At 44.2% G+C, this 25,197-nt stretch overlaps 1 protein-coding gene across 1 annotated transcript in view; it reads left to right on the top strand.

Annotated features, from left to right (window-relative positions):
- The window catches only part of GUCY2C (guanylate cyclase 2C), a 246,423-nt gene that overhangs the window by 204,134 nt on the left and 17,092 nt on the right, over nucleotides 1-25,197 (top strand). Inside the window, exons 23-26 of the mRNA XM_030211775.1 lie at nucleotides 4,445-4,637; nucleotides 8,401-8,575; nucleotides 14,334-14,432; nucleotides 19,108-19,202. Of these exons, the coding sequence (XP_030067635.1) occupies nucleotides 4,445-4,637; nucleotides 8,401-8,575; nucleotides 14,334-14,432; nucleotides 19,108-19,202 (562 nt within the window). The remainder of the gene's footprint in view (nucleotides 1-4,444; nucleotides 4,638-8,400; nucleotides 8,576-14,333; nucleotides 14,433-19,107; nucleotides 19,203-25,197) is intronic.

The following is a 25,197-nucleotide window of genomic DNA, read 5'->3' on the forward strand; positions in this document are numbered from 1 at the left end:
CCTTTGAATTGGCCTCTTTGGCCTTCAAGTGACAGTGTACAGCTCGTTGGTGCCAAGAGCATTCCTGAAGTGGCATCAGCAGTCGGCAACACAAGACAGCTGCCTTAACGCCCAGCTGGAAGTGGGGTTGGCCTACTTGGTGGATGCTATTTGTGACATGTTACGGGTTATGGCCTGCAGTATGTCTTGGCTGTCAAGTTGGCAACTCTGGTTGTGGCACTGGGCAGCAGATGCAGAATCAAAGTCATGTCTTTTGAGAAGAGTAGACTAACTCCATCGCAGATGCTAGAGAATCTGGGCATTCTATTCAACACAGCACGGGAGGATCTTCCTCAGGGAGTGCAGGAGGTTGAAGCTGGTTCAACAGATTCATCTTCTTTTCAGTCAAGGCAAGCCCAGGGTCTGGGACTACATCCAGGTTTTGGGGTCAATGATAGCATTGATGGAAGTGGTGCCATGGGTAAGGACTCATATGCGGCTGTTACAGGAATGTCTTTTCAGCTGCTGGTCTCCGTTGTCACAGAAGTACAACCTTCATCTTCTATGGACGCTGGTTGCCAGACGGAGTATGCAGTGGTGGATGTTGTTGCCCAGGAATTTGACTGTTGGAGTTCCCTTTCCAATAACACAGTGGATGATGGTGACAACGGATGCCAGCGTGTCTTACAGCTTGGCCATTGAAAGGGCTCAGTTGAGATGAAAAGATTATTCTGATTCAGTCATTGCTACCTTGATTCAGGCATGGAAACACTTTACATCCATGGCATATGCAAGGGTATGGAGGACGTTCAAGGGCTGGTGTCCTGAGCACAGATTATATCTCCCTTCTTTGCTCAGATCATGCACATTCTAGCATTTCTCCAAGCAGGTCTTCAGAAAGGATTGTCATTGGAGTCTCTAAAAGTTGAGGCTACAGCTTTGGCCTGTTTCAGGGGATGGGTTGCTTGCAGCCTCTGTACGCCGTGTTCAGAGTGGAACCTTAATTTAGTCCTTCGGGTTCTTCAGAAGCCTCCTTTTGAGCCACCCCGGAAGGCCTCCTTGAAAGATTTTATGCTAAAGACAGCAATCTTGGTGGCTGTGTGTTGGCAAGTAGGGTTTCAGAGATTTGAGTTCTCTCTTGTCGGGATCCCTTTCTTTGCATTTTGGAGGCAGGGGTCTCCCTGCGCAAGTGGTGTAGCCAGACCTGACATTTTGGGTGGGCCCACAGCTAATATGGGTGGGCACTATGGACCCTTCCCTTTCCTATTCCCCCAATCTATTCTTGTAGCCCAAAATCAGCCTTACCCTTCCCTACTCCCCCCATCCCTCCCTATAGCCCGACATCAGCTCTACTGTTCCCTTTCCTACTCCCCATCCATGAAGCCCAGCATCAGCCCTATCCTTTCCTACCTTCCACCCCTCCCTGTAGGTAGCATCAGCCCTGCCCTATCCCATAGTGTAGCATCAGCCCTGCCCTTCCCTACCCTCTTCCCCACAGCCCACCCAAAAGCACACCAGCATTAAATATAAAACTGTGTTTGTTTGTTTTTTTAACAAATTGGGTTAGACAACTCCCAGCCCTCACCCCCACTGAGCTTCTCCCACTCCGTTAAAAAAAAAAAAAGTTTCCATCCCAGGCACAGCCCCCTGTGCCCTGACAAAAGCCCAAAACAAAAGTGGCAGCAACTTCATATTTGAGAATATCTCTGCTCCAGCTGCCAACAAAAGTCCAGTTAAAGTCAACAGACAGCTTTCAACTTTACCTATGGCTTCACTTCAGCAATGCAAGAAAAAAAAAATTAGCGAACTATTTGGAAATAGTGTCCCAAGTTCTTGGATGTCACTTCTGCTGCCTCTTTTCTTTTCTTCAGCGAGTGTCTAGCTGTCTTTTTTTGTTTGGGGAGGGGAGTGCGGGGCTGCACTCGCTCCTTGCCGTCTCTTCCTCAGTGTTGTGAGTGAGTGGTTCACTGTACGTGGGTGGATGCAGTTCACAGAAGCAAAAGCAAAACCTGTGGCTCCTAGTCACCTCATCCCCTTCTTCACTCACTTCCTCGTACCCTGACTTGCACTCATTCCCTAAGACAGGGCTGGCGAGATCTCAGATATCAGAATTCTCAGTGAAGCACATGCTACCGTCTCTCCCCAGTGGAGGGCGAACGGCGCTGGTGGTTGCTGTTCTCTTGATTGTAGAGGTACGCTGTGTGACCTTGTCATGCGCCGAAGCAGGTTCCCGCCCCGATGCCCAACTCCTGACAGACTCCCAGTAAAGGAGACAGGAGAGTTGCTGTGTGGCTTGTTTTCTAAACCATCCTGGAGGCTGCCTTGCACAACTGCATGTGACTGAATGCGACTGTGCAGACAGGCACCGATTGGCCATCACTGAAACTGGATGAGCCTGAACCCAAGCCCACCCGTAGCTATGTCGGCCTGTGCATGGTTCCTTCCTATTTTCCGAAAGTAGTGTCAGCATTTCATCTCAACCAATCTGGGGAGCTTTGGTCCTTTTGCAGAGAGGACAAAGAGGCTCAGTATTCTTCCTTGAAATTTCTCAATGTGCATAGAGTTATCATTAGATATCTGTAAGTAGCAAATGAGTTTCGCAAATCAGACAGACCGTGCTTTTGGTAAACAGAGGCTTGGCTAGCTTCATGGCTTCCAAGCACACAATTGCTAGATGGCTGAAGCAGAATATTGCATCAGCTTATTTGCTTGCTGGGAAGCAGGCTCCTCAGACTATGCAGGTTCATTGTACGAGACGACGTACAGTGACATCCTGGGTGTAGACTACCTTACTGTCTCTGGTAGATATTTGCAAAGCTGCAACATTGTCTACGCTGCATATCTTTGCCAAGCACTACAGGGTGGGCATTGTGGTGTGCTTGGAAGCCAGTTTGGGGGCTTTGGTCCTCAGAGTGGCAGTGCCAGGATCCCACCCACTCTAGGTATTGCTTTTATATATCCCATAGGTTCTGTAATAGTGGGAAGCTTTGTAATGGAAGGAGAAATTAGGTTTTACCTGATTATTTTCTTTCCATTAGTTCTTCCCATTATTCCAAAGGCTTGCCTGAGGCTTCTAAGATGTTTAGTCGGTGCGAAGTAATGGGTCAAATAACAGCTGTCACCTTGCATTGAAAGAAAATAATCATTTAAGACCTAATTTCTCCTTCCTGCATATCTCTTGTTCTCTACAAATTGTGCAGAGATGAGAGAGGCCCACAGATGTTTGTTCATCTGGTTAGTGTTAGATTAATGAGTTGTTTAAAGTTGTTGTATTTATTCTGAGTTTCTCCTTAAAGCTTGTCTTGTAAATACTGAGGAGCTGGACTGGGTGCCAAGAAAGATATGGCTCAGCTCAGTTTTCAGTTCTCTATCTGCTGGTTGATGATCACAACTATCCCACAGGTTCTGGAGTAGTGGGAAGGAGTAATGGAAAGAAAATGATCAGGTAAGACCTAATTTCTCCTTCACGGAAAGGGTGATTAGTTTGTGGAACAGCTTCTGGGTGGAACTGGTGGAAACAAAAAGAGTATCTGAATTCAAGAGAGCTTGGGCCAAGTACTTAGAATCTCTAAGGGAATGATAGGAAGAGTAGATGGCATGGATGCACAGACTAGATATGTCATATGGTCTTTATCTGTCTACATTTTTCTTGTTTCTATGTTTTCTTGAGACAAGTGCTTCACTAATGTTCTGAGAGTGGGGACTGCTCACCCTTCTCCCTGATCAGAGTTTTGAGGGGGTCTTCTCTTTTGAGTTTCTTGGTGGGTGGGTAGGGATCTCATCCATCTTTAGCAGCAGACTGTCATGAGCCTTTTTTATTGGACTTACTTAATACACTTTATAATGAGCTTTCAAAGGGAATATCTTCTTTGAGTCAGAAAAAAATATTCTGGCTTTGCAAAAGCTCTGTTTGATCTGGGCTCATTTCTTCAGTTGTAGCACAGATAGAGTGGAACATATCATGATGTTTTGTGGCAAAGCTGGTTCAGTATAATCAAGGCCCCTGGTTTTCCTTGGCAGCATAGAGGGAAGGTTGTGCTAAATTTATTAGTCGCCTTCAAGGGTATGTGGATAGAGAACTGGAGGACATTACTCTGTGCAATTGACTATAGTTATCAGATTGGCGCACATAGGCCAATAGATAGTTACCTGAATTTTTAACGATGAATTAGAATGAGCACAATAAGAAACGTGCAGGTTCAGATTTGAGGGAGGGCTGCATTTATGCATCTTTATGTTCATTAGTACTTATTACACTGCCTTTTGTGCCAGGCAAATCAAAGAAGCTCACAAAACTACCAGGGTATAGTCGAAAGGACGAGACAACACACATGAACAACAAACCACTAAAAACTGAGAATACACGCAGTGACCTTGAGACCCACTGCACCCTTCACTGCCTAGGACTCATCGAACGCCTGGATGAAGAAATGGGTTTTGAAAGCAGTATATTTGTTCTTCACAGGCCAGTGGTAAAATCCCTGAAGGAGACTGGATGGGTGGAGTCAGAACTGTTTGAGGAGGTCACCATCTACTTCAGTGATATTGTGGGCTTCACAACTATCTGTAAATACAGTACACCCATGGAAGTGGTAGACATGCTGAATGATATATACAAGGACTTTGATCGCATCCTGGATCACCACGATGTCTACAAGGTAGGCCTCTTCTTCAGAAGAATGAGACTCTCTGGACTATTAATTGCAAAAGTTTAATTTGTCTAACGTACTTTGTCCTTTGCTAGGATGGCATAGGATATTGTTTACCTAAATGTCCCATAACAGCAGTGGAGATGCAGAGACATACCTGGCTTATGCTTTCAGAAATATCATGGACATTTTTAAAAATATTTTCTGGAGTTCCAATTTGGTTGAAGACTGAAATACAAAAAGGGATAAATTCAATATAGGTTGCTAAAAGTTAGGTGCCAAAAAAAACTGGGCATTAAGCTAGTATTCTTTAATGTGCGCCAAATCTGTTATAGAATAGTAGTGTAAGTTGGCAGTTACACACCAGACTTTAGGTGCAACCACTTACGCCGTGTCTGTGGCTGGCATAAATAATGGTACCTAAATGTGGCAGTTGGGCGCGCATATGCAACTATTCTCTAAAATGTGCACAGGAATAGTTGGAATACCCCTGACAGGCTCATGCCCCACCCACATTAATGCCCTCTTTGCATTTGCATGAGAGAATTTAGGTGTGCATTTTGTAGAATGGGGTGTAAGTCTGTTATACATGTGATGCAAATTAGCACAAATTAGTGAGTGTTAACTCAAATTATTGATAGTTATAACCAATTTAGTGCCAATTAGTTATTTATGTTATGCTTTCAGCTGGCCCAATCCTATAACTGTGTGCCTATGTTTGGATGCCATTTATAGAATTTGGGGGTATGTGTCTATGTGAGGCGTTCAAGAAGGCAACTACTTTATAAAGGCAACATAGGTGCCTATCTACCTTTAGAAATAGGCTCTCAGACCCAGTCCCTGTAGTATGCAAAAGCTGATGCACACATTTATACCTGCTCTGAAGTTGGAGTAAATATCTATGCATACTTTAAGCATATACTTCACAGCTCTGACAGACTGCCCCTGCTTTGCCCAAACTACATCCATAGGAAAGCCTATACATGAGCCATCTTGATGCTGCTGTAAAACAGGCTTTACAGGTGGGGAAAACCTTTACAGAGTTACTCCTATGAGTCAGGCAGTAAACATTTTGTAGACTTGGAGGATACACGGATGTGCGACCAGGCACCCAGTGCATGGAGTTATTGTCGCATACCAACCCAAGCAGAGAACTGGATGATACAACAGAACAATGGTACTCTTGTGACTGTTATAATTCATCCCAAAAGCTGATGTTGGAAGGTTGTTTTTTTTTTAAGTATCTGACCTGCATACTGAACCCTTATACCTTTCCCATACTTTTTAAATCATTTTACACCACTTGGTAGATTATGATGTTTACTAGAATCATTAAGATGGTTATTTTAGAAGCTCTATTCTGTGATCGAACATACTCGGTTAAACAGGATGGCGTTGTTTCAAAGAATTGGACCAGGCGTTCCCAAAACTGATCCTGGAGGCACCTCAGCCAGTCAGATTTTTAGAATATCCACAATGAATATTCATGAGATTGATTTGCATGCACTGCCTGCACTGCATGCAAATCTCTCTCATGAATATTCATTTGTTGTGGATATCTTGAAAACCTGACTGGCTGGGGTGCCTTCAGAACCAGGTTTGGGAACCATTGAGTTGGACAATGTCCTGTAGGGTCCCTCAGGGTCCCCCCTCATCCTGTTTAATCTAATATTATACTTATGCTGCCATTACTTTATTAATCCCTTTTGATTCCTCCCTTCAGGTTACTTCTCAAATGCATACTTGTTTTTCTTGGGTAGAAGAATGGGCAGCTTCAGTTCATTTGAAACTGAATACTGAAAAAACAAAGCTGATCTGATTTAGCCCTCCATCTATACCTACTCCTTTAAATTTGCCTGTATTGAATGGCAAAGTCTTTCAGCTGGAGCCATCATTGAGCATTTTGGATATGATATTAGACTCTCGTCTTACCGTGAGGGGCCATGTAAATACATTATCTCATTCAGTTTTTTATAAACTGAAGATATTAAAACACATTAAGCCTTATTTCTCTCAGGAACATTTTATCTTGTTAACAGTCTAGCATTCTGTCTTTGTTCGATTATTGTAACCACCTATATATTGGTTGTACCAAGGCTTTACTTAATTGGCTTCAAATACTGCAGAATGCTGCTGTTAGAGTAATTTTTGGTATGCAACGTTATGAAAATATTACCCCCTATTTGGTAAGACGTCACTGGCTTCCTATTCTTACACGTTGTCTGTTTAAAATTCTTACTAATGTTTTAGAATTGTTTATGGTAATGCTCCCAGTTACTTTTACTCAAATGCTCACAGACTAAGAATAATCTCTCTTTGCTTTTCCCTTCGGTAAAACAGATTCATTATAGATTTTTTGATGCAGCTTTCCATTATCAAGCAGTTAAACACTGGAGTTCCCATCCTGAAGAGATTAGATGTGAACCTTCCTAATTAAAATTAGATAAATTGCTAAAAATATGTCTATTTAAGAAATGTTTGAAGACTTGATTTGTGCTTTTTTATGCAATTGTTTTTTTCTATTATGTATTCGTCAGAGATTATTAGTCTGTTTTGACTTTTTGTAATCCACACTAAGCCCACAGCCAAGTTGTGGAATAGAAGTTCCTTGTATTTGTTTTGGACATCTGAAAACTGGCATTTAGGTGTCCATATTGCATGGACACCCAAATCCCAATTTTAGGACGTGGTCTGGGTGTGTTTTGGGTGGGACTAAATATGGATATGCAACTTGGATCACAGAAGAGGAAGGGACATCCAAGTCTAAAATGGTGGTCTTTGTTATTTAGATCTGGTACTTGTTATGTCCAGGTTACAGAAAGGTGCTTTGATTGAGTAGCTGTCCACTGGATGGATTAAGGCATGACATTTCATTAACCCCCCCAGTGGTTGCTGTCCCCCTCCCTCTCCCCTGAATGTGAAACTGGCAAGGGATACCAGGCTCTATGACAGCTTCAGGTATTATAGACCCTATACAGGTCTGAGGAGTAGCCTAACAGTTAGTGCAGTAGACTGGGACCCAGGTTCAAATCCTATTTCAGGATATTTTGTTTCTTAAATTGTGAGCCCTCCAGGGACAGAAAAATACCTACTATACCTGAATATATAAGGCACCTGCAAGTCTGAAGGCTATTGAAGTGGTGTACATTCAGATATAGTAGGTATTTTTCTGTTACTGGAGGGTTCACAATTTGAAAAAAAAAAAAAAGAAAAGAAATTACAAACAGATGAAGTGGGATTTGAACCTGGGTCCCCTAACCATTAGGCTACCCCTCTGCTCTGCCTGGATGTCTGTATGACCATTTTAGAATATGGACATTCCTATGCTGCCACATAGGCATCCATGTCCCTTACAGTCCCTTGTTCATAATTTGGACATTTCAGTTAGTAAAATGGATGCTCATGCTGGGTGTTCCCAGTACATGGACGTTCATCTCACATGTATTTTAGAACAGGCTGTATCCTGTTCTAAAATACATGTGAGATGGACGTCCATTTGTGACATTCTGTCTTGGACATTCATATTCTACGTTGGATGACCTTTCTAAAATGCCGCTCATTAAAGGAACAATTTCTTTTTATTGCAGTTAGACACTGGACTTCCTCCCATTGCTTGCTTTTGAAGCAGAGGCTTTCCATAATTAACTCACAACTTTAACTGTGCATTCATTCTCTCCTTGCTTTGACTAATGACCTTATCCAGTGCTCTGTACAGTGTGAATAACAATAATTAGGAATGTTGCCTCCTGTAATAGCCACTCTGTGCCTTCAGGTGGAGACCATTGGTGATGCTTACATGGTGGTGAGTGGCTTACCTAACAGAAATGGCAACAGACACGCCGTGGACATCTGCAAAATGGCACTGGACATCCTCAGCTTCATGGGTTCCTTCAAACTCCGACACCTCCCTGGTCTACCTGTTTGGATTCGCATTGGAATTCACTCTGGTATGGGAATGGCTATGGTGGAAGGCTGGGAATGCTAGTTTAACTGGCTATGAGAATAAGTATAAGATGTAGGATATACAATATAAGAGGAAGGATGGATCTGATCACTGGGGTTACTTTTCAGTTTATTGACAGCTCCTAAAGCTGTAAAAACAAACTAAGAACTGTGGGCCTGATGTTCAAAAAAAGCTGAAAGGGTAGATATTCAGCCCACAGCAGTCAGCAGGTTTTAAGACGCTAACAGTTACAGGCTGAATTAACCCCAGATATTCAATGCCAGGCCTTGTCCGGAATCCAGCTTTGAATATCCAGGTATGTGCAGTCACCTGGAAGTTAACCAGGTACCAGCCAATATTCAGACTGACATTCGATTAGCTCGATGGATAAACTTAATGTACAAGAAATAAAGTAGGAGGACTTTTATGCAGTTTGATTTGACCACTAAACTTATGCAATTAAGTGCTGAATTTCAGCAATTAGTCACATAAGTACTACCCACAAAAGCCGGATAAGACTTTATTGGTTAGTGCTGATATTCAGTGACACTAACTAGTTCAGTGCTGCTGAATATCAGCAGATAACTCCATATAGGTGATTTAACCAGTAAGAAACCTCTCCTGCCTGGTTAAATCACTTTGAATATCAACCCCTAGGTGTTTTGCTTGTAAGTGTACACTTACCTGTGAAAGCGAGAGTGCTGTGTACACCTACACATTCAAGTAGCACATAATGTTGGTGCCTGTTATAGAATTACCTCTTCGTGTCTTCAGTGCTCCAATTTATTCCTGGTATTTTACGTATGGTTTCCTCCAACACTGTGTGTTACAAGGTCGTTCCCAATGCTTCAAGCATGTTTCAGAGTCTTCAGAAGGAGAATTTAGGTCTTACCTGATCAGTGTGTTTCTTCTAGCAAAAAAGGTGCCAGTACTCAAATGTCAGCCCACCCTTCAGGGATGAGGTGATCACTGAGGGACTCACCCCACAATAGCCAGGACCCCTGCAACCAGTCACAGAATCTATGACAAGGCAGAATTGATGTGTAGAGCCTGAGCTCTTTCATTAAAACTTGGGGACCATGGGCCACTTTTAGCAGACAATGGAAAAGGTGCCGGTACTCAGTACCCCCAAGTAGCCCCTCAAAAAAAGCCCTGTACCTGATAATTTTCTTTCCATTAGTCCTTCCCACTATTCCAGAACCTGTGGGATAGTTATGTCCATCAACCAGCAGGTGGAGATAAAGAACTGAAAACTGAGCTGAGATATATCTCTCTTGGCATCCAGTCCAGCTCCTCAGTATTTATGTAGAAAAGCAGTAAGAAGAAACTCAAAATAAACATACAACAACCTTAAACAACTTGCTAAACTAACACTAACCAGACAAACAAATACGTATGGAGCTCTCTCATATCTGGATATCTTGTAGAGAACAAGAGATATGCAGGAAGCATCAAGCAAGTTGACAGTTGTAATTTGGCCCATTACTTCGCACCAACTAAACATCTTAGAAAGTTTGGGCGGGCCTCTGGAATAGTGGGAAGGACTAATGAGAAGAAAATTATTAGGTAAGACCCAATTTCTCCTTCCATTACATAGCTTCCCACTATTCCAGGACTTATGGGATGTAAAAAAAACAATCCCTAGAATAGGTGGGATCCTGGCGCTGCTGCCCTGAGGACTGAAGCCCCACAGCTGGTTTCCGAGCACGCCACAATGTCTACCCTGTACTGCTCGGCAAAGGTATGCAGCGTTGACCATGTTGCCGCCTTGCATTATCAGCTGAAAACCCTGGCTGGCTAGTTCCCCTTCTCCTGGGTGCAAGAAGTGCCCGCTGAGAAAGCCCACCTCCACACTCAAGGATCCAGCAATGTGAACTGCCAAAAAGCAAAGATTTTTCTCTGCACAACTCATGAGGGAGGCCACATCTATTTCCATCGTACGGTTGCTTGTTGATATAAGCCACCACCGTCACATTCTTGGAGAAAACTCAGACTAGGTCTCCCACCTGAAAGGGACAGAAGTCTTGCAAGGCATTCCACAGAGCCCTGAGCGCCAAGTGATTTATCAACCACTGAGACTTCTGTTCCATCCATGTGCCCTGTGCCAGACTTGCTGGCATCCTTTGTCACCACCTCCCATTATGTTTTCAGAAAGGGAACTCCGATGATCAAATTCCTGAGTGACAACCAACTACATAATCCGTCTGGCAACCAGCGTCCAAGGAAGATGATGGTCATACTTCTGTGGTACCGGAGACCAGCGGCTGAGAAGAGAATCTTGTAAAAGCTGCATATATGCCCTTGCACTATTTCCATTGCTGTTATCATTGACCCCAAAATCTGGACATAGTCTCAGACCCTGGGCCTGCCATGACTGAGAAGAAGATGAATCTACTGAACCAGCTTCGACCTCCTACGGTCCGTGAGAGAGATTCTCTCCCTTGCTGTATTGAATAGAATGCTCAGATACTCCAGCTTTTGCAGTGGAATTAGTCTTCTCTTCTCGAAATTGATCACCTAGCCCAACAACTGCAGAAGATGCACGAATGAGCCAGTCATCGAGATACAGGTGAACTCTGATTCCCTGGTGCCGAAGAAAGGCTGCCAGCACCACTATAACTTTGATAAACATTCTTGGTGCTCTGGCAAAGCCTGAACTGGAAGCGATGACCCAATACTGCAAAACATAGATGTAGTGGCCATATAGGTATATGGAATTATGCCTCCTTGAGATTGAGGGCAATGAGAAATTCTCTCGCTTGGACTGAGGCTATGACTGCTCTTAGCATTTCCATGCAAAAGTGGGACACTTGGAGGCAGTGGTTTAGACCTTTGAGATCTAAGACTGGACGACTGGTGCCTTCCTTCTTTGGGACAATGAAGTACACAGAGTATCTAGCTTATCCCTGTTCAGCCTGAGGAAATAGAACAATGGTCCAAATTGCCAGAAAGGAATCTGTGGTGGCCTGTACTTCGACTGCCTTGGTTTCCTTTCATCAAGGAGGCTGCAAGAAGAGGAGTGACCAGGCGGGAGAACTCCAACTTGTAACCTTCTGTAAGAATAACCAGAACCCACTGGTCTGACATGATTTTGGCCCACTGCTCCCAAACTCCTGAAGTCTTCCTCCCAACAAAAGAAGATTGTGAGCAATATGGCAGAAGTTCCGCTTTCAGGCATGCCAATCAGGCCGGTGCCATCTGCTGTCTCAAAATCAAGATCGAGAGCCCCCTGAAGACGGATGACCAGAGGCATTCAGCTTATCCTTTGGCAACCTCTGTGGCTTAGTTTTCCTCAGTTCTTTCACCAAGTTACTGAGATGTTCTCCAAATAGTCACTTGCACCGAAAGGGCAGTTTTAGTAGCTGTGACTGACATTGCATTCGCTGCCCTATACTGCAACCAGAGCTGCCGACCTGCCATGACAGCCAAAGAAATACTGCGGGCCATAACCTGTAACATGCCATAAATAGCATCCGCCAAGTAGGCCAACCCCACATCCAACTGGGCGTTATGGCACCTGTCTTGTGTTGCAGACTGCTGTTGCCACTTCAGGCATGTTCTTGCTACGAATGAGCTGCACACTGTTGCTTGAAGGCCAAAAGAGGCCACTTCAAAGGCTTGTTTCAGCGAGCCTTCTAGCTTCCTATCCTGTAGATTTTTTAGAGCAATGCCCCCTTCCACTGGCAAAGTGATCTTCCCAGTTACGATCGTAACAAGGGAGTCCACTCTGAGAAACTGCAATTTCTCTTTCTCCTCCAGAACCAATGGGTAAAGGCGAGCCATGGCTCTTCCCACTCTCAGCCCCATGTCCGGTGAGACCCATTCTGGTGTAATCAGGTCCTGATTGTCAGGAAGGATTGGGAAGGTCTTAGAAGGACCTCTAAACCCCCTCATGATGAATGAAGTTGAAACTGCTGATGCTGAAGCAGAAGCCCCTCAATGGAAAGCACTGCCAGTGCCTCAGAAATAAGAATACTGAGCTCCTTTTTATCAAATAGTCCTAGTACTTTTAGATCATCCCCCTTCCCAGGAAGGAGCTCTACCTCCTATAACAACTCCTTCAACAATGGCTCCTCTGGACAGTGGCGTTCCTAGTCTGTTCACCACCTGGAGTGGGTCACCACTGCATGCCCCCCCCTGGTGCATCACCCCCCCAGAGAGTTACCTCCCATGAAGTGTATCATACCTCTCTGAAGCACATCACACACCCCCAAAGCACATCACCAGACCTTTCCTCCCAGCAAGGGGGTGTGCAGAGCAGGCACACAGCTGTTGGTTCTGCCGTCCCCTGCCCCAAAATGAAAGTAATGTTAGAGGGGGCAGGGGACCGGCAGAGCCAACAGCTGCACCTGCTCTGTGCACCTCCTTGCTGTTTGCACCCGGGGCAGGCCACCCCCACCGTCCTGCCCTTGGTATGCTACTGCCTCTGGATAGACAAAGGCCACATCAGATGAGGGAGAAGCAGAGATAGCCTCATCTGCCCACTGCTAGATGTCTATACGAGATCTCTTAGGAGCCAGAGGGGCAGTGGGGTGAGAAACTGAAACACCTTGCAGCAAATCTGACTGTCCCTGCTTCAGTAAATAGGTCTGGTGTAAGATCAATATAAACTTGGAGAAAACAAAGATCCCGATGCAGCTGAATGCTCTGTCAGGCCCCGAGGTTATAAAATTGCGGCTGTGCTCCACGCATGATCAGACAGAGGCTGTTCTTCACTGCCAGTTCGGCCTGATAAAATGGCACCTGTTCTAGCGCTCTCCTGCATCAATATTCAGATGCTGCACTAAATCCAAAGACGTGCTGCCACTGACTGTTTCCCCCATGTCCCGCGGGATTCTTGGCTTGCAAGCACTGCAACACCATGACGCCGGCCAGTGGGTTCCACAGTGGGAAAACTACTTAACTGCTTCCGTGGGAGTCACCATTCACCCCAATTGGCAAAAGTGCAGCACAATGAAGTACCAAGCAGTGAGTCAGGGTCCTTCCCCTGCTCCAAGTAGAACTTCCAGCCCTCTAAATGGTTTTGAGTCATACTTTAGTCACACTTACCACTGCTGGCTGCTCCCCACAAGCTCACAGTATCCACAAGTCTTACCCCAGAACAGAAAGACTCTGTACTGATATTCTGTCCCATGCTCTCCAGTAAACCTCTTTCCTTCTCCTTTCTTTTTTTTTTTTTTTTTTTGAGGTTGTTGTGCAGGAAAAGGAGAGCTCCACAGGAAACAGGGGAGAGGTGAAGGGAAGGAAGAAGTAAAATTGCGGGGCACCAGAGACAAGGATCCGAAAACCTCCAGATATGATTCTGCAGATTTAAGCCACCCGAAAAGCTGAACTGGGGACCAGTTGACCAACTGGACCAGGAGCAAAATACTTAGAACCAGAGGCTGAAAAGTGTGTTCATCCACCTGCTGGAGATGGAAAATACTCAGGAGCTGGACTGGATGCCAAGAGAGATATGTCTCAGCTCAGTTTTCAGTTCTCTATCTCCACCTGCTGGTTGATGGATACAACTATCTCACAGGTTCTTGAATAGTGGGAAGCTACGTAATGGAAACTGAGATTGCCAAATTTCCTCTCCCCTCAAGTGGAGGAGCAATAGAGGTAAAGTTATGATGATAGGAACTCCCAGCATCTCCTTCTGTGCAGTATTAAGGATGGAAAGTCCTAAGGTTTGGAATTAACATGGGGCCTTGCCATTATTAATCCAATTTGGGGACATTGTAAATCCTCATGGAACAACATGTTCTTTTGTTTTTCTCCAGGTCCGTGTGCTGCTGGTGTAGTTGGGATCAAAATGCCTCGATATTGTTTGTTTGGGGACACTGTGAACACAGCTTCACGGATGGAGTCCACAGGCTTGCGTAAGGAGACAGCAAGTTCTCTGTAGCAAAGGCTGGACCTGCACAAAAGAACTAGAATGGTTTTCAGTTATTCTTTTGTAGCAGAGCTGGTGCAAGGGTATTAGGCAGTCTCAGCAAACCTTTAGCCATGCACTCCACAGATCTCCCTTGACTAACCTTTCTTTTTTGTTACATTTGTACCCCACGCTTTCCCTACTCATGGCAGGCTCAATGCAGCTTACATGGGGCAATGGAGGGTTAAGTGACTTGCCCAGAGTCACAAGGAGCTGCCTGTGCCTGAAGTGGGAATTGAACTCAGTTCCTCAGGACCAAAGTCCACCACCTTAACCACTAGGCCACTCCTCCCCAGCACAACATTTCCTCCTTTATTTACATAGAGGGAAAGTATGGGTGGGAGTTTACTACCCTTAGGTGATCTTTCTACATGGTGGTACAGAGGCTCACATAGTATTAAAAAACAAACAAACCTCTGAAGAGTTATCTGGAGCAGAGAGCATTTATCAATGACTGGCTGCAGCAGCAGGGTCTCTATCCTTAGTGCAGAAAGCATCAGGCATGGAAATGGTGGGAGGAGGAATGTAGTTTTGGCAGCTGCAGCCACAACCTAGGCACACAGTGATGAGCTGGAAAGATGTTGCTAGCCCGATAATTTGTTCATGTCTGAAAGCAGTAGTCGCTGGGTGAAGTGGACTGACAGCTTGGCTTAGGAGCAATTCAGTAATGGATCCATACAATGTCTGTCAAGTCCAAGCTTCTTCTTGTTGCCTAACAGGTCTTTTTGGTAGATCAGTATATGGCAAGAATCCACAGGGAGGTTATTGACTATAGCCCAGGGAATCATGCACCAAACACTTCAAAATTATACAAAAGTAATTTTTACAATATTTTACACAATATATTAACTAGAACATTATACACCCCCTTTTATGATGGGGTGCTTCTGGCCAGTGAGGCCACTACTTCATCATTATCTTCTAGCCATGTGACATTCTTGCCTGTTCTGCATGTTCCTTTTCCTATCAGTGCCTCCTCCTCACCTCTTCTTCCATCATGCTCCCATCTTCTATCAGCATCCTTCCTTCTCTCCCTATCAAGTCCCCTCCCTGTGAGGTCCCCCTCCTCTGATCACCCTTCTCTTCCCATGTGTTTCTCCTCCCATAAGGCACTCTCCTTTCCCTATCACATCCTCCTCCTCTTCTTTACTGATTTATTCCCTAACCCTATCAGCCTTACCTCTCAGGTCCCCATTCTTTCTCATTAGTTCCCTTCTACCCTGTCCCATTAGTCCTCTCCTTATTTTGCCTCCCTCTCCATCAGATCTGCCCCACCAACAGTGTCACTGACAAAGTAATGTGGGATGCCCAATCCGAAGGAGGTAAGAATTTATCCTTCTCTTGACATGGCTTGTGGAGATTTCAGGTGTCTTCTGATTGATGAGAGGAGGGAGTTGGGAGGGTAGATGCTAGGGGGGTCCATTAGTTTCTAGCACACATTTGCAAAGTGGCTGAGAGGGAGGATGGATGCCAGGAGGGAGGATCTGAGTAGCTAGATTTATGGCTGCTCTAGGAGAGTCTAATTAGGTCCTGAAGAACTGAGTTCGATTCCCACTTCAGGCACAGGCAGCTCCTTGTGACTCTGGGCAAGTCACTTAACCCTCCATTGCCCCATGTAAGCTGCATTGAGCCTGCCATAAGTGGGAAAGTGCGGGGTACAAATGTAACAAAATAAAATAAAGAGTATTAGATTTTGTAGTTACTTTAGCTTAACACAGAAAATGAATGCATAGTAGATGCAAATCTAATGCAGCATCAAGTACTGGGGGCATACCCAGCATTTTTTCATTGCAGGTTATGTGTTCACATTTGCATGAGCATGCGGTAATCAGGATGCACTTAGTGCCTCTTGTGCACTACTCATTAAATGTGGCGCATTAATTGCTAGAGGTGCTCCATGCCCGTTCTATACCCATAACCTCTAACACAAAATTCCCTTAACATGTGACATAATGCGTGGTAACCCTAACGATACAGCATAAGTGTTTGCCACGTTAACAGCCTAACATACTTTATAAAAGGGGCTCCTAAGTGACTGGGGGGAAGTTATCAACATGGGCTATTGTTAAGACAGGTTCTTTTACAACAAGTCATGTTATTTTAGCACAGGGTCCCGTTTTATGCAATGAGACCCTGTGCTAAAAGAGAACACCGTGGTATAATAATCTGTCTTAACGGCAGCCCACATTGATAACTTCTGAAAATCAGCATTAGGGACCTTAATATTTTTCCCACCCCTGATCACACCCAGTTTGTAGGTGCTTAGTGAGAACAGGCACCTAAATTTAAATGCTCAAACCCACTGAATTTTTAAAGAGGCACCTAAGCCATTTAGAAATTGATGCCTATGTTTTATAATGTGAAATCCAGTCTTCCATTAACTAATGCAGTGGTTCCCAATCCTGGTCCCTGCCAGTCAGGTTCTCAGGATATCCATAATGAATATTCATGAGAAATTTTATCTCTCATAAATATTCATTGTGGATATCCTAAAAACCTGACTGGCTGGGGTGCCTCCAGGACCAGGTTTGGGAACCACTGAACTAACAAATCAAATATAACAAATTTCAGATATAACAAATTTCAGATATATCTATCGTATTTCCCATATTGAGCCAACATTTAAAAATATCCCAATAACGCTGATCTGGCAGGAAAAATGCAGCTGTTGAACCCAACTTGATTTCTTACAGGGGAATTCCTCTTTCCTCCATGAGGGTAACTATATATACAGGTTAACAGGGCAGGAAGGCACCGAATTTTGACTATCTAACTTTTATAAAATGCTAGTACAAATCTGCAGAAACTGTGCCAAGATTTAATACACAGACATTGCATCTGCACAGGAGCAAATGTGAACGCATATGCACACAGTAGGTGCACAATCGTGACTCTATCCATGCTCCACATCTAAAAGAAGAAAATCACCACTTCCATAAACAAGCAGCAGAAAAATCACAAGGGTGGAAGTGGAAAAATTACAGGAAGGTCCAAGGTGATGATAAGTAGACTTTATTTGTAACTATAGAAATGCGGGGCTGAGTGGAATAGGATAATAGACCACAGTCCCACTCAAGACAAGAATCAACACAGGCTGAAGATTTGGATATTACCACTATTTTCTGTGCTCTGTTATAATTGCTATGTTTTTTTTCTGCGTAGTTTCCCTTATTACTACACAATGGAGCACCTTATTACTACACAATAGAGCAGAACTCATATACAATAGGATTCTTGAGGAAGGCTGGGAAGCCGAAACATTGTTTTTTTACCTGAACTCTACCCCTGAGCACACCTACTGCACAAGTGCACAATAGCTTGCACCACACACACGTTTAAGCATGAGCTAATTTTATAAGAGCCCATTTACTTGCATTTTACTTGTGAAAATGGTTTATAAAATTGCCCTCCACATGTGCAACATCTCTATTTAGACTCCATATTTTCCAACTGGAACGAACATTAGCTTAATGCTTGACAGTTGCCTATGTCTGAGATCCCTTTTTGAAAATGGGCAATATGTGTTCCCTTTGACAGACTTGGGGAATCTCCCCAGTCTTAATTGATTTCTAAAATAACAGGCGCTGAAAAGTAGGTGCCTGGAAAAATCCACACAGCGCTATTCAAGAAAGGGTGCTCCAGGGGTGAGTGCCCTTTATTGAACAGCTCTTAGTGCGGATTTCCGTGCTCAAAGACTTACAGCTGTTAAAATCTGCTGTAAATTCTGGCAAGCAAGCTGGGTGCAGATCTCCGTTGTTCTATAACACTGCGCCTAAATCTTGTGAATGCCCCTGACCCCCCCCCCCCCCCCTGCCATGGCCACAACCCCTTCTGAGTTGCACCTGTTCCAATTTAGGTGCCCATTGTTATAGAATAGCATGCAGCCAGATCCATACCCAAATCATAATCAGTGCCAGTTAAGTGCTTGTTAATGCCAATAATTAAATCATTGGAGCTCATTACCTAATTATTTTGCGTACAGATTTTGGATCCACACCCAAATTTGGGCAACCTTTTGTAGAATCTGGGGGACTAAGTACAAAGGTTGAGCAACCATTTCACTCATTTCCCAAAGTACTCTTGGTTGAATTTCATCTCCCTTTGGTGTCATATTGATTTTCATTGTTCACCTTTTTTAAGTGGGCAAAATACCTTTTTCTTTAACTGACTTTGTCATTTGATGGGTTGTCTTTGAATTTAACCATTATATTATGGTTATCTGCAATTTTCACCACCTTAAAAATACCTGAAACGTTTTACTGCTTCATTTTCCTAATCCTAAAAGAATTAAATACAAGAATTATCATTCTAGTACTTTTGCATATCAAACTGCTACCCACTGGAATAGTCTTCCCTGTAATATAGGGGTTGGGTGATTATGTTAAATTTAGGAAGATGTTAAAATCTTTTTTATTTAGAAAATACCTGTCTTAGTAATTGCCGAGTGCTATCTCTGGTAATTTTTTAATTGTATGTTTTGATATGAGATGATCTTTCCATGGTAACATATTCCTAGGATTGCCCAGTCTCCTCATTATGTAAGCCACACTGAACTCATGAGGCATGTGTGGGGTATAAAGTGTCCTGTAATGTAATATAAAATGTATTTTTTTCCTGTCTAGCTTTACGGATCCACGTAAATGGGTCAACCATTGAAATTCTAAAGCGAACAGACTGCCAGTTCCAGTATGAAGTGAGAGGAGAGACCTACCTAAAGGTAGGTTCAGGAGGTTGGTCCATAAGAACATAAGCATTGCCAAACTGGGACAGACCGAAGGTCCATCAAGCCCAGTATCCTATTTCCAAACCAGGTTACAAGTACCTGGCAAGATCCCAAAACAGTAAAACATATTTTATGCTGCTTATATAAAGACATAAACCCATTTTAGGCTTAGGCCTAGGCAGTCAGTGACTCACTTGTTTGGAGAGGCTGAACGGGTGGGGCAGGGTGGTCACAGACAGACACTTCAGATGATGTGACTAGGGTAGACAATTTTAGGGACATAAACCTTGTTATGTGCAAACTTGATTTATGTGCTTAAACAAATTTATAGCCTTATATTTCCAAAATTCAAAGTGGATAACAACTAACAAGCATAATATACATACAAGTATGTAAATTATGGACCTTAATTTGCCACTGTCCCACCTGTAACTTATTTCACAGAACTTTACATAAATAAATCAGTTTGCATCAACATGGAATTCAGCTCCACTACCCAACTGATTTTTTAAAAACTTTATTGTATATTGATCTATAAAGCTTGTACAAAAAATATACTTAATTATACCTTTATAAGTGAAATGCAATGTACAAAAATATATTCCAGATGTACATAGCCAACCTGTCGTATTAAAAGAACACCAATGTCCAGAACTCATATAGCAACAACCTGTCAGGTCTTGTGAGCCCTTGGGTCCAGGTGGAGTGTGGAGGTCCAAAGTAGAGACCGTTCCTCCGTTGGGCAGCCGATCAATCCCCGTTCCCCGAGAGTTGAGCCCCCAGGTGCAGGCGGCCAACAGGACTTCCGGAACCGTGGGGTAGAGCAGGCTGTGGGCCGCAGGTAGTGCAGAGGGTCGGAGGACTGGGAAGGTAGCACACAGCACTGAGTCAGGAAACCAGCCAAAGGCAGTGCAGGCTGCAAGCAATAGCAGTTCTATGGTCCCAAGCAAAGTCTTTAAGCAGGTGGCAAGCAAAGCAGTAGTCAGATCCAAAGCAAAGTCTCTGGGCAGACGACAAGCAAAGCAGTAGTCAGGTCCAAGGCAAAGTCTATAGGCAGGTGGCAAGCAAAGTAGTAGTCAGGTCCAAAGCGAGGTTCAAATCAGGTCAAGCAGAAGGTAGCGACAGGCAAGTCACTCAGACGCACAGGCAAGTCTACAAGAGTAGAAGCCGAAGCAAAGTTTGTAAGGAGGTGCTGCCTTTAAATAGTCTCCATCATTAGGAAGACAACTGTTAGCTGGTGAGGGGCAGGGAGGCAGAGGTCAGCTGGTAGAGAGAGAGCCCCTGACAGGTCAGCTTGCAGGAGGAGGCAGAGTCCAGGCCCGGTTGGCCACTTTGGAGGCGTGGCAATGGGTTTGGCCAATCTGGAACTTCGGAGGCGTGGCAATGGTTCCCGGTCCCCCGCAGCTGAAAGAGAGGAGCCTCCCAGGAACGCTGGTGCGGCCAAGATGGCCGACATCCCGCACGGCTGCCCGAGTACGATGCCGACCCCATCCCGACGGCCGGAGGAATCCGCGGATCGGGAAGAGGGCGTCGGCCCGGCCAACGTGGCTGATGACCGTCCTCACTAAGGCGGAGCCGAGGAGCGGACCGATCGGAAGGAGCGCCGAATGAGAATGGGTGAGGGAAGCGACACAACCCTATCTATAAAATGCAGCACCATGGAATACCAATATACTTCTCGCTGGAAAACAGAACAAGCTAGACTGCCACAGATCCAACAAAGAATCTAAGCACAAGCAGAAGACAGACAGAGCCTCAAATATTTATTTATTTATTTATTTATTAGGATTTATTTAGCGCCTTTTTGAAGGAATTCACTCAAGGCAGTGTACAGTAAGAATAGATCAAACATGAGCATTAGGCAATTACAGCAGTAAAAATATTCAAATAACAATACAAAGTATGGTATACTACTTACCATGTGAACACAATACGCAATAGAACATAGTGAAGGTTAACACAAAGATGTAACATATAGATAGGGAAGAGAGTGAGTAGAGTTAGAAATTAAGGTGACTGATTTAAAGAAAGTTGCACATGAGGTCAGAGAAATAGTTAAATATTATCTCAGCTAGAGTAGGGGAGGATAAACATGTCCTGCTGCAGTTTGTGCAGCCCCAGTCACTCCTTGTGTGTGTGAGTGAGACTAAGAAGTTAGTTACTTTTTCCATTAAAGGCCTGGTTGAAGAGCCGAACTTTCACCTGCTTCCTGAATAAGAATACAGAATAAGGGATGATAAACTATGACTTAATCTTCTTCTCTATGCATCTACCCTTAAGAACAGTTACAGCCAGGTTAATTCACCACATATGTTATATTTGTTTTGCAAAGCCAATGTTATAGCATTATTTATTGTACTTTATAATCTGTTTATGTAATTTTTAATATGTATCATTCATTTAATTGTTTGTTATGTAAGCCACGTTGAGCCTGAGTCACTCTGTGGGGTAAAAATGTCATTAGTAAATAAATAAATTAGAAATAGGAATCTGGAGAAGTCAAACTCTGCATGCAGTGCAACATCAGAGAAAAACATCAGAGAAACAAATGCATTTTCTTCTAAACTGTGTAAAATAATAAAAGTTATCAGCTGACGTATTCCAGGCACTTAAGTAAAATAAAACAAACGTAGAATATATTTTATTTTCAGTTATCTGGTTGGTCCCAGTCTCTCCTTTCCAATATCCTTGTGTTGATCTTCTTCTAAGTTCTCTTCAGGATCTCATTTTCATTTCTTCTCCTTTTTCCCTTCCTCTCTGTACCTATTTCTGACATCTGACTATTCTATTTCATTGTTTTTCTCTTCTCTGCATCTCATCTTTACCCCTCATTTTCCCCTTCTCTCACCCTCTAGACCAGTTTTCCTCTTTTCACATCTCACCTACCTATGAGCTTTTCATCTCCCACTTTCAACCTCTCCTTAGCCGTCATTCATCTTCCTCCAAGTCTCATTCCCTCACCAACCTTATGTGTCACGGAACCCCTCCTGATATTTTTCTCTTATTTTTCACCCAGTTTCCCATCTCCTCTCACCTCCTTTTATAGATCTGTACCTTTACACTCCTTCTCAACCCTTTTTCAGATCCTACACAACATCTCTTCATCCCTCCCTCCAGGTGCTCTTCTCCTTTGTATCCCCCTTCCTTCACTCTGATCCCTTCTCACCACTCCCACCCTTTCCACTGCTCCAGGCATTCTAAGCTCTTTTCTCCCTCTCCCATGTGACACGCTGATCCCTTCCCTCCTTCCACTCTGATTACTTCTCACCCCTTCCTTCTGGTCCATTCCATTATCTCTCTTCTCCCTCCCTCTGCCTCTCCCCATCACTCGGACTTGAATCAACCCTAAGCTCTAGCTCCCTTCTCTCACTTGCCCTTCTATCAACTCCCAAAACTAATATTAGAGCTCTTCTCCTATTCTCAGCTCCCTTCACCAAGTCCAGTATTAGAGCCCTTCTCCTACTCCCACCCATATCCCCATGCCAGCCCGAAGCCCACCATCAGACCCTTCTCCCTACCCTATTTCAGCATCATCTCCTTTATCCCAGACACAGCATCAGAGCCCTTCTCCCAGCCCCATGTCAGCTCCCAATCCAGATATCAGACCCTTTCCCCTGCCTTCTCCAAGCATCAGTCCCCTTGTCCAAGGTACAGCATAAGAGACCCCTTCTCACAGCTCCAGCCTCAGACCTTTCACCTTGCCTTATTTCTTGTATCAGACCCCGTCTCTCACCTCTAGCTATATGTTGGCCAACAGCCTTCTTGTCCTACCCCCCTGCCCCAGCATTAGACCTTTTTCCTAGGCCCAGAGTTGGTCCATCCTCTCACCCCAACCCCCTTCTTTCAGGGCCAGCATCAGACCCCTTCTTTCATCCTCAGTTCCATCACTACTCCCCCATTTATCCTTTGTCTTTTCTGTCATAATCTCTTTATTGTATATTTTCATAACTTGCTGTACACCACATTGTGCCTACATGAGTGGGACAATGTGGGATATAAATGAACCGTAAATAAATAAATAAATAAATAAATCAGACCTCTCTCCATGCACTGTTCCCAGCGTCACTCTCCTTCCTCCCCGGCAATGTGTCAGCCCCCAGCCCCTTTCTCTCATCCTCAGCCCTAGTCGTTTCTTCTTGCAGTAGCTCCAGTATTAGCCCCATGTCAGCCTATAGGCCCCATCTCCAGGGCCAGATTAGTACTATATTGGGCCCTGGCAAACATTGGTCGATATTCAGCCAGCAGCAGTTGGTGTTTTTTTTAAACACTTACTGTCGCCGGGCTGAATAAGCCACAAATATTCAGTGTCGGGCCATGTCTGGGCACTGGCACTAAATATTGGGGGTTAAATATGGGTGGGCAGGCTGCCGAAACTTATGCGGGCCCGACTGATAATCATCCAGGGCCTGCATAAGACTGAATATCTGCCAGGACCTGCAGAACTTTCTTTTTAAAAAGCCCTCCCATCCCCTTACAAAATTCCCTTCCTCCAACCCACGGCTCACCACTATGAACATGACCTTTCTCCTTCCCATCCCCACCCCCGGAAATCCAACACCTCAAACCCTCCAAACTCCCCCCCTCCCCCACGGTATAGGTAGGCCCCTGGACCTGCTTTATTTCCCTGGTGATCCGTGGGGGTCATTGGAGACAGGAACAAAGGTCACTTGCTCCTGCTTGGCTGCAAATCACTACAGACAAATGGATCCTAAATATAATTCAGAGAGGATATCAGTTAAATTTCAGCATTGACCACCCCTCAGGACACTGTCATTTTTCCATTTAGCAACACAACAGCATGCTTTGTTGCACCAGGAGGTTCACAGATTGCTCTTGGCCCAGGCCATCGAAATAGTCCCATTCTCACAGAGAAACAAAAGAGTTTTATTCAAAATACTTTCTCATACAGATAAAGGGCAGGGGACTTGAGTGATCGTAGACCTTCAGAGGTTGAACAAAATATCTGGAAAGAAAGGTTTCGGATGACTACTCTGACAGTAATCCTTCCATTTCTTCAACAAAATGTTTGGCTGACGTCATTAGACCTTCAGGATGCATATTTGCACATTCCTATCCATCCTTCTTCCAGATGCTTCCTTCACTTCGTAGTCAATGAACAGCATTGTCAGTACAAGGTCCTTCCATTTGGCCTCATGTCAGCTCCCAGAGTATTCACAAGTGTGTGGTGGCAGCTGTGGCCTTTGTCAGAGAGGAGTCATTCTGTTTCCTAATCTGGACAATTGGCTAATAGTAGCATCTTCTCCTCAGGAAAATGTCGCAGCATTGAATCTCACAAGTCAACTAGAGTTAGGTTTTCTGATAAACCACAAGAAATCATATTTAACCCCAGCGCAGAGACTGGAATGTATAGGAGCAGAACTAACCTCCATAATTCCACTGGCATGACTGCCAGTATCACGATCAATAACAGTAATTCAACATGTGCACCACATTAAATCCATTCCAGTGACAATGGTCTGGACTCTGTTGGTGCTTTTGGGTCATATGGCCTCCGCAGTTATTCCACTGGCATGCATCCATATGCACCCTCTACAGTGGTATTTAAAGGAATATTGGATCCATTATCCACAAAAATATTCCTTACAGCAAAGATAAAAGATTTGCTGACCTGGTGGTCGCATCCAGACAATCTACTCAAAGGAGCACTATTTCACAACCCAGTTCCCACCAAGGTGTTAATGACGGATGCTTCCAAGATGGGTTGAGGAGCACATCAAGACCATCTTTCCACTCAAGGGGTATGGTTGTCTCAGAAAACCAGGTGCTCTATCAATCTTTTGGAGCTACGAGCAATCAGGCTGGGCTGGCCATTCAAACATTTAAAGTAAATGTCCAACATCACCTCATTCAGGTCTGCATGGACAACAAGGTTGCAATGTATTATCTCAACAAGCAGGGCAGGATAGGTTCTCACGCTCTCTGTTGCAAAGCTTTACTAATTTGGAACCTTGTTCTTTCCCTCCAGTCA

Source organism: Microcaecilia unicolor, chromosome 1 (genome assembly GCF_901765095.1).
Source record: "Microcaecilia unicolor chromosome 1, aMicUni1.1, whole genome shotgun sequence".
Lineage (NCBI taxonomy): Eukaryota > Metazoa > Chordata > Amphibia > Gymnophiona > Siphonopidae > Microcaecilia > Microcaecilia unicolor.